Here is a 19,002-nt window from a genome sequence, read left to right on the forward strand (position 1 = left end):
AACCACTAAAACCAAATAATGACACAAGGGGCCATATTCTCAGATAGTGTAAATTGGTCTAGCAGCTGTTTTACAACAGCTGAGTATCTGACCCAAAATCTAGATAAACCTAATTATATAAACTATTGAGTCCACAACTGTACTCACTGAAGTCAATTGAAACATTCCCATTGGCTTCAATGGATGCAGAGGCCAGTCTATTTTCAGCTTCCAGTGGAGAAGAGCTAGTCCCTCATTTATACACTCCTCTACAGTTTGAATCTTTAAAAACTTGTGTGTAACTATAAGAATCTGCAGTTAACTACCTTTGAAAATGCTGGGTGCATTGATATAAGTCAAGAAATGTGAAATTTAGGTCTGACAGCCTGTCCTTTGGGAGATTCCTATTCTAGGATGCTCAGCTTGAAGAATTACTCTTGATCCAATCAATGTCAGAGAGATCCTTTAAAACATGTATGTGTTCTATCATCATTTGCATACATTTCCTCAATGTCAGCCATTGGAGGAGCTGTTTGGAAACAGCACTACCTATCTGGCCAGCACCATTCTAGCTGTCCCTGCCACTAGAGATACCATCTGGGTCTCTGGGTCAAGTGGGGACAGTTGGGGCAACACAACAATCTCCGGCAACACCGAGTCAGGCACCCAGCTCTGCCCCCGGAGATGGAGAATCCAGCCGAGGAAATCCTCCTCCTTTCACCCTCTTCCCCATGTACTGCCCATTCCTCCACTGATGTCATAACTTTACTCTTCATCCATTTAATAAAATGGACTGGACAACATAATAGCTTGGTGCTTATACGGGATTCTGCATTTTTAAAGCTCTGCGCTAACATTCTGGGACTATTCTTCCACTGAAATCAAGGGAGTTTAGCTATTGACTTCAAAGGAATGAAGATTAAGCCTCAGTTAATAAGGCTGGGATTTTCCAAGGGGCCTAAAAGAAATTAGGCACCCAATGTCCACTGATGTTCAATGGGAGTTGGGTGCTTAAGGACCAAATTTAAACCCCTTTGAGCTTTACTATTAAGACATAATTTGCAGATAGGCCTTTTGTACAGCTAGTTCTACGTAGAGTACACACACTGCATGCCCAGCTAGCATGGGTATAAACAGCAGACGGTGAGGCACTGCTTAGGCAAGTAGAGTACAGACATGCCAGACCCTTAAGTTATATACCTTGCTCAGTTCGCTATACGTCCAAGCAGGGCCTCCCCCTGCTACAATGCTATTTTTAGCGGTGTAGTGTCCGGCTGCCTCCACACCTCAGTGAAAGACTCCTGCAGCAGGGAAAGGCTTTGGCAGAGGGGAGGCACTGGGGAAAGACACCGGCAGTTCCCCCCTGCTGGTGACTTTCCCCACTGCCTCCCCACTGCCCCGGAGCCTTTCACTGCCATGTATAGCTACACATCACAGTGTGGACACAGCCTGCTTTTCACTGTCGCATGTAGCTACGCAGATCCTATCATTGGCTGCAAGTGTAGACAAGGCCTATTTCTAGGACTTCTATATTCTTTTACCACACTTGCTGCTTGATAATTTACTCCCCTCTCTCCACCCACTAAGACATATCCCCACCCATAGATTGATAATGAACATACTTGTATTCTTCCTCTTCTTTGGAGTTCTTTTTGGGTTGATATTTCTTTGAAAGGTTCCTGAAATTAAAAATAAATAAAAATAAATATATAAATAAGTTGTATCTTACAATTACCAGATAGTCTCCACATCCTTCCACACTCTCATCACCCTAGCATTTAGTTGTAATGCTTTGATACATTATTTATTATTTGTAGTGCCCAGAGGCCAGCCCCCCATTGTGCTAGGCACCTCACAAACATATAACAAAGAGACAGTTCCTGGCCTGAAGATTTTACAATCTAAGTGTAAGACTATATACAACAAATAGATACATCTCTCTCTCTCTCTACTCAATGCTTTTTGTTAGCCTAATGTGCAAACACACTAACAAATCCACGGCCACCACGGCTGTAACTACGCTGCACATTCTGAACATCATGGTGGCAACAGTGACTGAACTCATTCTGTCCTGCTCCGTAAGCACATGCCTTGTCTACTTGAGCAAAAGAAAAACCTCCTGCAGCTATTAGCAGCATTAGGCCTATGACCCACACTTGAGCTGTTCTGATTCCATCCAGGAGAGAGCAGCAGTACATATACACATCAACCAGCCCATTACAGTATGATTTGCTATAGCAGACACCACCAGTGGCCCATTAAGTCTAGTAATCCTCCTCAGGCTGTGGCCTCTGCTTAATGCATAGACGGAAGGTGAAAAAACACTGGCCAGCTGTTGGATGCTGCACAGATGGAGTAAGGGGGAATTCCTTCTTAACCGTTGTGATCACCTGATGCAGTGACAAACAGGAAACCTGATTACCCCATTTTATCACATATAATTCTACACATTATTATTGGTCATCAGATTATCCACTCCCTTGTAAAATCCTACTAATGTTATTTGACTGCTCGTGCCAGGGACAGAGAAGCCACAGGTAACGGGGTTCAGCAGTTCTCTCCTAGAAACCAGGTGCTACAAATCCCTAGCCAATGGCAAATCTAGAGTTTAACATACTGTATGCCAGCCATTCACTCAGTGGAGCTCATCAGTGCTGATAGCTTCAGAGTTATAATGTTCTCCTTCTCACAGGAATATTTGTCCCCTACTCTCAGTCTGGCACAGCTCACAGAGTATCTTTTGAAAATGCAGACTAGATAGGATGATAAATAAACCTGCCATGGTGATTTTTTCAGGGCTTCAATGCAGAACAGTAGGCAACGTACTGAAATCAAACAAAGTTCAGTTTACAGAGGAACCTGCCATTTTGTATTGTCACACGTCAGTTTCACAACACTAAGCAATCATGGTTCCCACAATAAACACCTCTCTATTCCTCACTTTCCGTGTTTATTTCCTTATTTGCTAACGGTCTGCATTTCCCATTTCCTCTTTTGCAAAGACAACTTTATTATTTACCTAAAGCAAACACTCTTCCATCAAACTGTTTTTACTTCTCCATTTTCTTTTCTTCTTTACACTTTAACTTAAGGGTAGAGTGGAGATGCAGCTAAGGAAACCAGTCAAAACCTATTCAACATCTGTAAATTTATACTTTTCAAAATATGAGGGGAAAAAAACACCAAAAAACTCCCCCAGGAAGAAAAGTCTAGAGCAAGATTTTATCATCCATACCCAAAAGGTCACTTGATGAAGGATACTAAGGGCTTGTCTACACTTACTGGGAGATTGATGCGTGGCAATCAATGCATCGGCAGTCGATTTAGTGGGTCTAGTGAAGACCCACTAAATCGACCACAGATCGCTCTCCCATCGACATTGTGTAGTGTGGACCCTGCAGTACGTAGATCTAAGTACGTCAACTTCAGCTACGTTATTCATTCAACTGAAGTTGCATAACTTAGATTGATCCCTCCCCTTAGTGTAGACAAGGCCTAAAAGTGCCCAGAGTACAGTACCGAAACTGGATGAGACACCTTTATTAACAGCAAATTGACTAACTCCTACACAATGGGCCAAACTGTGGGCCATGACACATCATCGTTTTAAGCAGAAATCCCTACTGACTTCAGTGGTATGTTCTTCTTAAAACCTGATGGTGTGATAAGGCCCCTTGACTTCAGAAGGTTTGCACTGGTAAAACTGAGAGCAGAATTTGGCCCACTTTATCTCAGTTTTCTTATCTGTTCTGTAACTCTTACATGAGCACAGCGGCTATCAAAGTCAGCAGGGCAAATTCTGCTCTCACGTACATCCTGTCAACCCAGTAAAGACACTGGGGTTATTGAGTAAATGAGAGAAGAGTTTGGCCCAGAGTGCTCTGTGTCTGCAAGAACAGCAGGTCTGGGCTAAACGTTCTTTTTTCCCATATTCCCATTCTTTATTTCCTTGCACCCCGCCCTCCCCCCTTCAGACAGAGATCACATCAGCAGTTGCCTCTCTACAGCTGGTTTCAAAGGGCTGCTCCTTGGATGGATGGCTAATCCAGGTCCTCTTTTCCCTTGGGGATTTAGTGCATCACATGTGTGACATTGCCTGACTCCCAGTGAAGGTAACAGGAGTTGTGCCAGAGTAAAAACTGCATCAGGACCTCAGGAGGTGTTCATGCTCTATACTGTGGCCTGCTCTTCTTTAAACCAAACATCCGCACATAACTTCCTTGCCAAATTTTCCTCTCCAAGGTTCCATATCTGACTGACACATTAGCTTTTGCCTTGTCACCGGCAGCAAGATAATGCAGATATATTTATGGCATTGTGTATTAACTAAAGGACACAAATGCAGGAAACATCAAGGTCAGTTGACTAACAGCAACTTCTATACCTTAATGATAAAACACATCCACAGCAAATATAGGTGATAAGATTATTGATCTGACTATGGCAGATTTTCTAAAGAAGGCCTGTCCTGAATTCAGGAATAATTGCAGAGGAGGATTCATAGGGTGAATATCCTTCACGGTGCTAGTTAGTATTATAACATTTAATAGTGTCACATGCAATGTTCAAGTGTCCCCATGGGAAAAGGAGTGAGAGAAAGAGAGAGGCATCATGACCTAGTAAGTGAGCATACACAATTCCTATGCTGGAGTACCCGGACTTTCCATATTCTAATCCAAGTTCCATCACTGGAGCTCATCGCTATGGGGCCATGGACAATTCCGTTAACATCTCTCTGTCTCTGTTGCCCCAACTGTAAAATGGCCATAATAATATTTTCCAGCTTCACATGGTTGTTGTATGCCATTTTATAACCATTAACACACAAGTCGTATTGGCCAAGTCTTTGCCCTTGGGGCTAAAGGTGCTGCATTCATTGTGCCACCCAGAATTCCTCCTGAGGACTCCCAGAGTGCATGCAGTGGGACAGTAGCTCCCCCACACTTTCAAAAGGTGCAGCCTGCTCCCTGCTCCATGCCAGCTCTACCTGCCAGGGGAGTGGTGAACCTGCCCTCATTCCACCTCTCCCATTCCCTTTTGGCCACCTAACATACATGGAGAACTAGGAGGAAGTAGGGACCGTGCTTCCACATGTGGTTCTGGCCACACCCTGCACAAGGATGCAAAATAACAGATGAAGAATCTTATGTTCCTCACCACTTGCACAAACACACTGAGGCCAGCCAGAATCCACCTCATTATTAGCATCTCTATTTCCTCCTATGCCTCTTCCAAATAAAGGATCCTCTAAAACAGCAAACTCCTCCCTTGTTAGCCTACACATTAAACATGGCAGTTTAAACCAAAGCATACTACTGCTGCAGGAATTCGGGAAGCAGTTATGCATGTCCAAGGTACATAGTGCCATTGGGATCCTGTGCGGAATGCCTGCTCTCTCAGTATGGCTTAATTTCTTCATTCATGGGGCAACAAATGAGGGGGAATAAGAAAAATGCACACAAAAGATTAAATACTCTACTAAGACATTTTCACCCAAAGAAAAAGTGCACCATCTCCTAGCTTTTCAAACACCATGTTGCCTAATTAAACCTGATGTGTCCAGTTGTCATCCCCGTGTGAGCTTCTGACTGTGCAGAATCACCTTAAAGCACTATGAAAAGCACCAAGCAGAGCATGTTTTTACATGCAAAGGATTAGAAGGTGTATGACAAGGATTAGCAGTTGGATTAAACAAACATGTTTCATTGTTTATCACATATTGTGTCAGCTGGTTTTTTTGTTTGTTTGTTTTGTTTTACTAAGAAAAAACTAAAAGTTGGGAACAGTAACCACAGCTCTAATATAGTCAGCGGGAAATATTTTCTCGTCTAAGGCTTGATCCTTCAAGGTACTGAAGCATACTAGCCTGATGCTGTAGGCAACGTGCTTAAAGTTAAGCATGTGACCAACCCTGCTGAAATCAATGGAATTATTCACATGTTTAAAGTTAGGCATCTGCTTCAACATAGTGCTGGATCAGGGCCAAGAGCGTTCAGTACTTTGCATGACAAGCCCTATAGTATTTGCTCTATAGAAATTCATTTTGCACTAGGGTGCGAAGCTTTCCTTGACTTGGTAGTACCAATTAATTCTCAAATTTTCATGGTGTTTGAAATGCTCTTTCATACCTATCTTTCTTAGAGCTATCTATACATCATTTGCAGGAAACTAAGCTAGTATCTGTGGTATCTGAGAACCTTGGCCCTTTTATACTCTGAGCTCATCCTCTATTAAATAAAATCAGATTTGTGTATGTGTGTGGAATACCCTTTGAACTTCCAGATCAAACCGCTAAACATGTCAAGACCCAAATAAGGGTAAAAACACAGTGCAAGAACTACTGATGTTGGATCAGTTTATTTTAGCATTTTTTCCCTAAAGTCTTGGTTTAATGATTCAATATTTATGATATAAATAACTTGTAATCATATGAGTAAGAGAACCATCAGTTTGAGCAAGATGTGAATTTGGGTCTAAAAATCAGGAACAGTTAGAAGTAAATCACAGAGTGTGAAATTTTCCCCTGTGCAGAGCACTTATGCATCACTTAAGTGGGACTTAAACAATGCACAGACCTTGCGCTGTTCATTTGTATTCCTGCTCAAATAAATTTGTTAGTCTCGAAGGTGCCACAAGTACTCCTTTTCTTTTTGCGAATACAGACTAACACGGCCGCTACTCTGAAACCTGTCATTATGCAAGGCACTGAATTTAGCCGTATGGAGTGGAAATCTATCAACTTCATGAAAAAACTCGTACAGATACAGACAGACATCATCTTCCTTTCCAAATGCAAACAGATGGACATCGTACCAAAAGGACTGAAGGTAAAAAATCCATTACAATCTACATACCACACAAACTATGCTGACAGCTTGTGCCACACACTCTCAAAGAAACTGCGGAACCACCTGATCAGCATCCTCTACTGCAAACAGGGAAAGATTGAGAATGAGCTCTCAAAACTGGATACTCTCATAAAAAAACAACCTTCCACACAAACTGCCTCGTGGCTGGACTTCACAAAAACTAGACAAGCCATTTACAACATACACTTTGCTTCTCTACAACAGAAAAAGGACACTAAACTATCTAAACTACTACATGCCACAAGAGGCCACAACAGTGGTTCCCTTAACCCACCCAGCAATATTGTTAATCTATCCAACTATACTCTTAGCCCCGCAGAAGAATCTGTCCTATCTCGGGGCCTCTCCTTCTGCCCCTCCACCCCCATGAACAGGATACAGTTCTGTGGTGACCTAGAATCCTATTTTCGACGTCTCCGACTCAAGGAATATTTCCAACATACCTTTGAACAACATACTAACCCACAGAGACCTTGCTACCAAGACTACAAAAAGAAGGATTCTGGGTGGACTCCTCCTAAAAGTCGAAACAACAGACTGGACTTCTACATAGAGTGCTTCCGCCGACATGCACAGGCTGAAATTGTGGAAAAGCAGCATCACTTGCCCCATAACCTCAGCCGTGCAGAACACAATGCCATCCACAGCCTCAGAAACAACTCTGACATCATAATCAAAAAGGCTGACAAAGGAGGTGCTGTCGTCATCATGAATAGGTTGGAATATGAACAAGAGGCTGCTCGGCAGCTCTCCAACACCACTTTCTACAAGCCATTACCCTCTGATCCCACTGGGGGTTACCAAAAGGAACTACAGCATTTGCTCAAGAAACTCCCTGAAAAAGCACAAGAACAAATCCGCACAGACACACCCCTGGAACCCTGACCTGGGGTATTCTATCTGCTACCCAAGACCCATAAACCTGGAAATCCTGGACACCCCATCATCTCAGGCATTGGCACCCTCACAGCAGGATTGTCTGGCAATGTAGACTCCCTCCTCAGGCCCCACGCTAGCAGCACTCCCAGCTATCTTCGAGACACCACTGATTTCCTGAGGAAACTACAATCCATCGGTGATCTTCCTGAAAACACCATCCTGGCCACTATGGATGTAGAAGCCCTCTACACCAATATTCCATTCAAAGATGGACTACAAGCCGTCAGGAACACTATCCCAGATAATGTCACGGCAAACCTGGTGGCTGAATTTTGTGACTTTGTCCTCACCCATAAATATTTCACATTTGGGGACAATGTATACCTTCAAATCAGCGGCACTGCTATGGGTACCCGCATGGCCACACAGTATGCCAACATTTTTATGGCTGACTTAGAACAACGCTTCCTCAGCTCTCGTCCCCTAATGCCCCTACTCTACTTGTGCTACATTGATGACATCTTCATCATCTGGACCCATGGAAAAGAAGCCCTTGAGGAATTCCACCATGATTTCAACAATTTCCATCCCACCATCAACCTCAGCCTGGACCAGTCCACACAAGAGATCCACTTCCTGGACACTACGGTGCTAATAAGCAATGATCACATAAACACCACCCTATACTGGAAACCTACTGACCGCTATTCCTACCGACATGCCTCCAGCTTTCATCCAGACCACACCACACGATCCATCGTCTACAGCCAAGCTCTACGATACAACCGCATTTGCTCCAACCCCTCAGACAGAGACAAACACTTACAAGATCTCTATCAAGCATTCTTACAACTACAATACCCACCTGCTGAAGTGAAGAAACAGACTGACAGAGCCAGAAGAGTACCCAGAAGTCACCTACTACAGGACAGGCCCAAAAAGAAAATAACAGAACGCCACTAGCCGTCACCTTCAGCCCCCAACTAAAATCTCTCCAATGCATCATCAAGGATCTACAACCTATCCTGAAGGACAAACCATCACTCTCACAGATCTTGGGAGACAGGCCAGTCCTTGCTTACAGACAGCCCCACAACCTGAAGCAAATACTCACCAGCAACCACACACCACACAACAGAACCACTAACCCAGGAACCTATCCTTGCAACAAAGCCCGTTGCCAACTGTGTCCACATATCTATTCAGGGGACACCATCATAGGGCCTAATCACATCAGCCACACTATCAGAGGCTCGTTCACCTGCACATCTACCAATGTGATATATGCCATCATGTGCCAACAATGCCCCTCTGCCATGTACATTGGTCAAACTGGACAGTCTCTACATAAAAGAATAAATGGACACAAATCAGACGTCAAGAATTATAACATTCAAAAACCAGTTGGAGAACACTTCAATCTCTCTGGTCACTCGATTACAGACCTAAAAGTTGCAATTCTTCAACAAAAAAACTTCAAAAACAGACTCCAAGGAGAGACTGCTGAATTGGAATTAATTTGCAAACTGGATACAATTAACTTAGGCTTGAATAGAGACTGGGAGTGGATGGGTCATTACACAAAGTAAAACTATTTCCCCATGTTTATTCTCACCCGCCCACCCCCCACTGTTCCTCAGAAGTTCTTGTCAACTTCTGGAAATGGCCCACCTTGATTATCACTACAAAAGGTGCCCCACCCCCCTACCCCACTCTCCTGCTGGTAATAGCTCACTTTAAGTGATTACTCTCGTTACTGTGTGTATGGTAACACCCATTGTTTCATGTTCTCTATGTATATAAATCTCCCCACTGTATTTTCCACTGAATGCATCCGATGAAGTGAGCTGTAGCTCACGAAAGCTTATGCTCAAATAAATTTGTTAGTCTCTAAGGTGCCACAAGTACTCCTTTTCTTTTTGCGAATACAGACTAACATGGCTGCTACTCTGAAACCCCAGAGAGAATCTACATCAAGGCTACACAACTTCCTGTGGATGGCCCATCAAGGACACTCAGCTCTCACAATGGGCCATTGAAGAAACTCATCCAGTCCAGATGGCTCTTCCTGAAAATGCTTCAGACAATGAGGGGCCAATGGCCGGCCCCTGTGAGTCAGCAAACCATGTAAAGACATATGATATGCTCATGTCACCCTGGAATCCATCTTGGGTCAGTAACCGATGAAGTGAGCTGTAGCTCATGAAAGCTTATGCTCAAATAAATTTGTTAGTCTTTAAGGTGCTACAAGTCCTCCTTTTCTTTTTCCACAAACAGGGGCTGTGAACTTCTATGCATATAGGGTTGCCAGGTGTACAGTTTTCGACTGGAACGCCCGGTCGAAAATGGACCCTGGCGACTGGGCCATTAAAAGTCCGTTCGGCGGTGCTATGGGGCTAAGGCCAGCTAGTGCTACCTGTCCTGGCCCCACGCTGTGCCCTGGAAGCAGCCAGCAGGTCTGGCTCCTAGACAGGGAGTTCACGGGGCTCCGCGCACTACCCCTGCACCAAGCACTTCCACCACACTCCTATTCATAGAATCATAGACTTTAAGGTCAGAAGGGACCATTATGATCGTCTAGTCTGACCTCCTGCACAACACAGGCCAAGGAATCAGACCCACCAACTCCTGTAACAAGCCCCTAACTTATGTCTGAGCTATTGAAGTCCTCAAATCGTGGTTTAAAGACTTCAAGGTGCAGAGAATCCTCCAGCAAGTGACCCGTGCCCCATGCTGCAGAGGAAGGTGAAAAAACCTCAGGGCCTCTGCCAATCTGCCCTGGAGGATAATTCCTTCCTGACCCCAAATATGGTGATCAGCTAAACCCTGAGCATGTGGGCAAGACTCACCAGCCACACATCCAGGAAAGAATTCTCTGTAGTAACTCAGATCCCACCCCATCTAACATCCCATCACAGGCCATTGGGCCTATTTACCATGAATAGTTCAAGATCAATTAATTGCCAAAATTAGGCTAGCCCATCATAACATCTCCTCCATAAACTTATCGAGCTTAGTCTTGAAGTCAGATATGTCTTTTGCCCCCACTGCTTCCCTTGGAAGGCTGTTCCAGAACTTCACTCCTCTGAGGGTTAGAAACCATCGTCTAATTTCAAGTCTAAACTTCCTGATGCCCAGTTTATATCCATTTGTTCTTGTGTCCACATTGGTACTGAGCTTAAATAATAATTCTCCCTCCATGGTATTTATCCCTCTGATATATTTATAGATAGCAATCACATCTCCTCTCAGCCTTCTTTTGGTTAGGCTAAACAAGCCAAGCTCCTTGAGTCTCCTGTCATAAGACAGGTTTTCCATTCCTCAGATCATCCTAGCAACCCTTCTTTGTACCTTTTCCAGTTTGAATTCATCCTTCTTAAACATGGGAGACCAGACCTGCCCACAATATTCCAGATGAGGTCTCACCAGTGCCTTGTATAACGGTACTAACACCTCCTTATCTCTACTGGAAATACCTCGCCTGATGCATCCCAAGACCACATTAGCTTTTTTCACGGCCATATCACATTGGCAGCTCATCGTGATCCTGTGATCAACCAATAGTCCGAGGTCCTGCTCCTCCTCTGTTACTTCCAAATGATGCGTCCCCAGTTTATAACAGAAATTCTTGTTATTAATCCCTAAATGCATGACCTTGCACTTTTCACTATTAAATTTCATCCTATTACCATTACTCCAGTTTACAAGGTCATCCAGATCTTCCTGTATGATATCCCGGTCCTTCTCTGTATTGGCCATACCTCCCAGCTTTGTGTCATCTGCAAACTTTATTAGCACATTCCCGCTTTTTGTGCCAAGGTCAGCAATAAAAAGATTAAATAAGATGGCTAATGGGACCTGGGGGGCGATGCCTGCGGGTGAGAGCAGAGCGTGGAGCCTCCTGGTCCCTCCACTTAGGAGCTGGACCTGCTGGTCGCTTCCGGGGTGCAGCGCGGTGCCAAGACAGGCAGGGAGCCTGCGTTAGGCCCGCTGCCCGGGAGCTGCCCGAGGTGAGCCCACACCCCAACCCCCTGCCCCAGCACTGAGCCCCCCCAAACCCAGAGCCCCTTCCTGCACCCCAAACCCCTCATCCCTGGCCCCAACCCAGAGTCTGTACCCCCTTCTGCATTCCAACCCCCTGCCTCAACCCCTCGGCTTCACCCCCAGCCTGGAGCCTCCCCCTGCACTCCAAACCCCAGCCCCAGCCCCACCCCAGAGCCCACACCCCCAGCTCAGAGCCCTCACCCCCTGCCTCGACCAGCAGCCCCCTCCCACATTCCGAATCCCTTGGCCCCAGCCTGCACCCCAAACCCCTCATCCCTGGTCCCACCCCAGAGCCTGCACCCTGAGCTGGAGCCCTCTCCCTTTCCTGCACCCCAACTCCCTTCCCCAGCCTGGAGCCCCCTCCCACATTCAGAACCCCTCGTTTCTGGCCCCACCCTGGAGCCTGCATCCCCAGTTAGAGCCCTCACCCCCTCCTGCACCCCAACCCCCTGCCTGAGCCCAGTGAAAGTGAGTGAGGGTGGGGGAGCGCAAGCCACCAAGGGAGGGGGAACGCAGTGAGCGGGGGCTGGGCCGGGCCTGGTCTCGGGGAAAGGGTAGGGTTAGGGTGTTCAGTTTTGTGCAGTTAGAAAGTTGGCAACTCTACATGCACATGGCAGAGGATATAAAAAGGCACCTGAGACATCTCCATTTTGTCTTCATTTTCTGCTTCATTTCTCTGGACTGAATTTCTAACAAGGAAGCTTTGAACAAGGACTGATAACCCCCAATCTGTTTGTGTGATTCCACAAACTTTTGCAAGTTAGCAGTTTATTCCATTACTGCTGTGATCCTGATCTAAGAACAATGAAAATCATTTGTATGTTATATATGATCCTTTAACCATTCCTCTTCTTTCTTTTTTTAAATATTATTAAACCGTTAGTTTTAATTACTAAAGGATTGGCATCAGCATGATTATTGGGTAAGAGCTGAGTTATATATTCACCTGGCTAAGAGACTGATCCCTTGGGATTGGAAGGACCCTGTATCTGATTAAACTGGTTTTCAGAAACCACTCATCATCAAGTCCAGTGGCTCTGCGGTGAGCCAAGGGATGGAATGCCTAAGGATACTGCATTTTTGACTTCTTGTTAACCAGTGTGGTGATACAGAAGTTCACTTTTGTTACTGGCTTGGAATACTCTAATGATAGAATAACCACTAGTTTGGGGTGAGTCTGCCCTATTTCTTGGCAGTCTTTCCTGAATTTGGCACTCTCAGCAGTGTCATTATTTAAAATTTAAACTATGTTTTAAATATAAATACAGGTTTATTTAAAAAAAAAACTATTTAAAACTAAATTTCAAGTTATGACAACCCATGTTAAGGCCTAAACTTATTATATCAAAATTTTAAAATTAAATTAAAAAAACAACAACACAAAACATTAAGCAGTACATATTTGCTGCAAAGTTTTAAAGAAAATCAAACCACTGAAGTCTTGTGGAAGTCACTGGCTAAGTATCTGGGACCAGAGTTTGCAGAAGTGTTAAACCAGCCTTTGACAGCAGTAACCTCTTCTGCAGGTGCAGAGTGAATATTTTCTTCAATTTATTCAACTAGTTCAGTTCAATTAATAGTTCATTCAAAGTTATGAAACCTTCTGAGAGTTGAAAAAGCAGGGAAGCTTGTTTTCCTCTTTCAATCTATGAAGAAAAGCTAAGTGTGAGAGGATGAGATCCATCAATTCTAAAATGTTGAAGGACATTGTGACTAAAAACAACAAGTTCAATTCACTAACTATAGATAATACTTCCTTTGTTTAATGTCAGTTTTCAGTTTTCAATGCAAAACATTTTTGATAAATTTTTTTCTTATGTATCCAGCACATTTAAAGTAGTTTTAATATAATAAAAAAAATTGTAAATGGTGCTTTTGTGCATTTTTAATTCATTGGAATTTCCATTCAAATGCAGCTTGATACAAATCACAGGTACAACATTAATCATCTAGAAAATAAGCAATGCATCATTCACCATTTTCTAACATAAAAAAAGTAAGAATGTAATTCAAATAAATGTAAGTTAAGCTATATAACTGCTTAAATAAATGTGTATAGACATAGTGTATCCTCCTGGTTGGCAAAAAGAAACACCAAATTTAGTGTAAAGATTACATTTATTTGCAAATCAACCTGTTTTAATGGTTACCAATCAATGAGAATCAGCCTTTCTTTAGGAAAATAATTGAAATATATAAATGCAACACAATTAAAAACTGGTTATTTAAATTGCTTTGATTTAAATCACTTTGTCCTTGGGGAAACAGTACATTCTTCTTCAGCAGTCAGTAAGTACATGATGGGCTTTATCCAGACACCAGCTCATTATACAATTAAAGGTCCTTGTATGTGGCAAGTCACACAGATATGAAAGGTCATTTTCTCTAAAGCACAGCTATTTAGCAAAAACACCACAAATCTCCCAAGCTTTTTATGGGTATTACGCCTTAGTATTTGAGATAGGCCAGAACCTCATACTTGAATCCCTTTGAATTTTGGGGAGCAGGGAAGAGTCTGGATCTAAATCTCTAGGTTCACTGCAGATTGTAAACAGGTAGGATCTTATTTTCTGGTTCCAGTTCAGATACTTCCACTTATTCACCTAGGAGGGCTGTTCTCATGAGATTTTGACCAATAAACTGGAAGTTCTCATGAAATTCCACCATTCAAGCTGCATTCACAATTTTGCTGCCCTTTTAGGCTTAAACTTCACGTGGACTGCTAAGGAGATTTTCAAGCAATTAAATTCAAATCAATGCCTTGATTCAGCCTCAAGGCTGAGCTCTCACCCCGTACACCCTTTCCTCAGCCTCTCTCTACTATCATGTATAAAGTTCCATGAACCGCCTTGCACTCAGTCCACAAACCATGAGTAAACTAGAGAGGCTACTCTGTTACATACACAACACATTTACTTTGAGGAGGAATTTGCTCTAACGGTTTCCAAATGTGTGAAATTAACTTGAACTTTATTTTCTACTGTTTAAGCAACCCATTCTGCCTGCTAAACAGGATTTTTATAAGCCAAGCAAATGGAGATCTAAGGAAAGAGGAAAGTAAACTAGATACAGTAGAACCTCAGTGTTACGAATGGACTGCTCAACTACACACATCATTTGGAACTGGACATATGCAATCAGGCAGCAGCGGAGACCAAAAAAAAGAGCAAATACGGTACAGTACTGTGTTAAATGTAAACTAGTAAAAAACTAAAGTTTAAAAAAAGATTTGACAAAATTAGGAAACTTTCTGTGCTGTTTCATTTAAATTAAGATGGTTAAAAGCAGCATTTTTCTTCTGCATAGTAAAGTTTCAAAGCTGTATTAAGTCAACGTTCAGTTATAAACTTTTGAAAGAACAACCATAACATTTTGTTCAGAGTTACAAACATTTCAGAGTTATGAACAACCTATTCCCAAGGCGTTTGTAAGGCTGGGGTTCTACTGTATGCACATAGAAGCTAATACGTGCCATTCAAAAACGCTTTATTATTGCATGGCTAACTGCACCCCCACATTACTCATGTCCTTCTGAAATGAAGATGATCAACTTACCTAAGTTGTTTTGCATAGCTGATTTCAATCTCCGTTCTCTCTTTTACAAACTTGATGTATTTTTCCAGAACATCAATTCCCCATTGCGTGTGTTTTTCTAAATTCTCAAACTGGTCCTGCAGTGAAACAAATAGATAGTTTAGTCTCGGTGAGTTTGGAGATAACTTAAAAAAACAACAATCCCCAAAAGGACACATCACTGCAGAGAAAGTATTGCTAATATTTTCCATGATTACAGTCAGGCATTTTTTTTGTAGCACAGGGTTTTCTCAACCTAACCACACTCAGTTCGAGAGAGGCCAAGACAGTAACTCTCCAGTGCTCTTTACGTAACATCCTCATTTCCGAAAGTTGGGCTTGTCATATGACAGTTTCTAAGCAACAAGTAATGCTTCAACAGAAGTGTACGGAGTTGTACCTTTAGGATTGCATTTATCTTATCACTACAGATAACTGCTAAAAGACCCACAAATTCAGAGATCCACTCTTAATTAACACCTCAACTGTTTTTCACAGGTTGATAACATATCAGAGGTATCATCTGAAGCTTTGTGGAGCCATTCCTCAAGATTTTCCTTTCAATAGTTGGCACTTATGGAACATCTTTCTACAGAACAGAGCTGACTTCCCATATGTTTACTTATATTTACTTATAAAATAGAAAGCACACAAACAACTGATATGCCAAAAAAATGATTTTAGTTCCATTTACAGTAATCCTTCTTGTAAATCCACATTTACATACAGATGCTATTTTCATCTTTAAATATTGCTGCCCCCAAAATGACTCATGTTTTCAATAAGTCTTCTGCATCAAAAAGCATTCCATACGTCAGTTTGGAGTATCCCAGATGCCAAGAGATTAGACAACAGTACATTCAGATTAATTACCAAATCATAATACGAGTTCTTTCTAGGGTCTAAAGAGCTAATGCAAAAAAGTCTTAGCTTTTCAAATTCTAGCTCTCATTACGTGGTCACTATTTAATTTCATTACACGAACACAGTACACAAGCCTAAACTTCAGAGATCTAGCCTTCTGAAAATTAAGATTTACAACACAAAACCTAACACAGGCTTCATTTCTTCCAGTATATCAGAATGCAGGTGACAATAGGATGAGCACCTCAATTATGTTCCTGGCTGAGAGGTAGGGTGCGATAGAGCCAGCTTGCCAAAAATGGAATAGGTAGGGAAAGAGAGCATAAATGGGAAAAAATAAAAATTAAATCCTTAGTACCTTCCTGGTAAAGTCCTTACTAGTCTGCGACAGGTAACATTTTAGCAGTTCATGTCTATATAACAACTTGAAAAATGCATCTTACAGATATGACTTTGTTGCATATTTACCTTGCCAGAAGTGCAATACGAACCCATTATTTATACCTTGTCTTGCTTACAAGGTCTGCAATTCCCTACATCTTAGTTTCATGTCTTATGAAAGCGATATACATAAATAGGTTTGAGGTCAGATCCTCGGCTAGCATGAACTGATGTTGCTCCACTGAAGTCTATGAAGCTATGCTAATTTACAACAGCTGAAGGTCTGGCACTGTGCGACTTTCGGTTTGTAAAGTCATCAGCTAACATCAGTAAAACAGACTGGAGAAAAAAAAACCACCCCACTTCTTTTGATTAGTAGAATATGGAAACAGACAGCACTCCCACAAAGTCTACTGCAGAGCACTAATAAGTTGCTTCTAAGCAGGCTACATTTGGTGCAGTGTAACATATGTCAATCAAAATATAAATTCTCTTGACATAAGTACAGATCTCTCTAGCGTTTAGTAAGTCAGTCTTGCATAATGAGAGCTGCTAAACTGCTTGCTAATCTTATTGCTCCATTCTTGGCTGGGCCCCCTGACAGAGAGAGATTTGAATCAGGTCAAAAAAGGGCAATATACAGAATTTTATAAAGTAGCTTGTTAATATACAATACAGGAGCTATCTATTCTTATGCTTAGGTCTTGTCTAATTGCGAAGTTGCACTGGCTTAACTTAAGGTGCAATTTTAAACTGATTTAGTTAAACTGGAGCAATAGGTTTTTCATGGAGGCTTATTTCAGTTTAGTTAAGTTAATTAGGAACAGATTTTAATTAAGCTGAAATAAGGTATACTCAAACCAAAATAAGCCACCCTTAAACCAAAATACCAGTATTTACACTGCGGTGGGAGAAGTGGAAGTTACCTGAATTGGTGCAAATTTGTCTGTAGACAACCCAGGGATTTCCCTAGACACCCCCCCCCAAATTTCCCCAATCTCCCACCCCCCAAGTTACATGCAGTGTTGCCAATTTAGTCATTGGTTGGAAATTTGAATTGAAACATTAGTACGCACTTTAAAAGCATATACAGTGAGCTCCAGCACCTCTAGACTGGGCAGTTCATCGCCTTGGGACCTCTGGGCTTGTCACATCAGCTATGAAAGTAACAAATTTGCTTGAGCCCCGGCACCTCTTTCATTACAAATTAAGCACTGGTCACCCTCAACTGAACTGCACTCCCTAAGCAGGAGGTTTGGATGCCAGATCCTAGTGAAGAGAGAGAGAGAGAGCGAGCGAGAAGGTGGGGCACAGGTGTTTTGCTTGGTGGTGTGGGCTCTGCCTAAGTCACAGGCACTATTTGACCTGCCCCTCTCTCCTGCTTAGAGAGAGAGAGACGATTAGTCTTCATGAGTGAGCACTAGAGCTGAAATCACTGATAATCAGGTCTAAGTGCTTAGACCAGCTGTGAGACAGAGTTTCTGTGGAAGAGACAGCCCAGCTTGCACTAGTAGTGAGGTTCCCCCACTGACAGCTGGGTGGACCCTCAAGAGACCGACTCACAGAGGTCACAGTGGCAGGTAGCAGCAGAAGATGACAGTGCAGGGCCGTTGGGGACAGAGTGGTAGAGTGAACAGTGGCACGACAGACAACAGCGGCCAGAGCACTGAACTATGTTTTCGTGACTTCACTCCGGAATAGATTTGTGACTGGGAAACTTATATTAATATATGTTTCCTAGTAGGGCAAGATTTTTGAAATGCATTATTTGCCAAGGTCATTATCTCACATCATCGCTATCTCAAGAGGTCATTATCTTGGGGAGTTTCTGTACTAAACTTTATTATAATTATTTTTTATGTAAGAACAGCTATATTGCGTCAGACCAATGGTCCATCTATCTCAGTATCCTGTCTTCCAGGTGCTTTAGAGGGAATGAACAGAACAGGGAATCATTGAGTGATCCATCCCGTCTTCTACTTCCAGCTTCTGGCGAACAGAGGCAAGGGACACTCAGAGCTTGGTGTTGCATCCCTGCCCATCCTGGCTCATAGTCATTGATGGACCTAACCTCCATGAACTTACGTAGTTCTTTTTTGAACCCTGTTACAATTTTGGCCTTCACAACATCCCTGGCAAAAAGTTCCACGGGTTGACTGTGCATTGTGTGAAGAAATACTTCCTTTTGTTTGTTTTAAACTTGCTGCATATTAATTTCATTCAGTGACCCCTAGTTCTTGTGTTCAGTGAAAGGGCAAATAACACTGCCTTATTCATTTTCTCCACACCAGTCAAGATTTTATAAATCTCTATCATATCCCCTCTTAGTTGTCTCTTTTCCAAGCTGAAAAGTCCCAGTCTTTTTCCTATTCATGTTCTTTTTAATAACAACAAGGAGTCTGTTGGCAGATTA

At 42.7% G+C, this 19,002-nt stretch overlaps 1 protein-coding gene across 9 annotated transcripts in view; it reads right to left on the minus strand.

Moving 5' to 3' along the window:
- Positions 1–16,718, minus strand: part of FNBP1 (formin binding protein 1) — a 95,826-nt gene extending 79,108 nt beyond the window's left edge. For all 9 annotated transcript variants that reach the window (XM_073313790.1, XM_073313789.1, XM_073313788.1 and 6 more), the window contains exons 1-3: positions 16,677–16,718; positions 15,327–15,442; positions 1,602–1,658 (exon numbers count right to left, since the gene is read on the minus strand). In XM_073313790.1, coding sequence (XP_073169891.1) covers positions 1,602–1,658; positions 15,327–15,442; positions 16,677–16,703 — 200 coding nt within the window. In that variant the 5' untranslated portion in view covers positions 16,704–16,718. The remainder of the gene's footprint in view (positions 1–1,601; positions 1,659–15,326; positions 15,443–16,676) is intronic.
- Positions 16,719–19,002: the final 2,284 nt, after the last annotated feature.

Source organism: Lepidochelys kempii, chromosome 16 (assembly GCF_965140265.1).
Source record: "Lepidochelys kempii isolate rLepKem1 chromosome 16, rLepKem1.hap2, whole genome shotgun sequence".
NCBI lineage: Eukaryota > Metazoa > Chordata > Testudines > Cheloniidae > Lepidochelys > Lepidochelys kempii.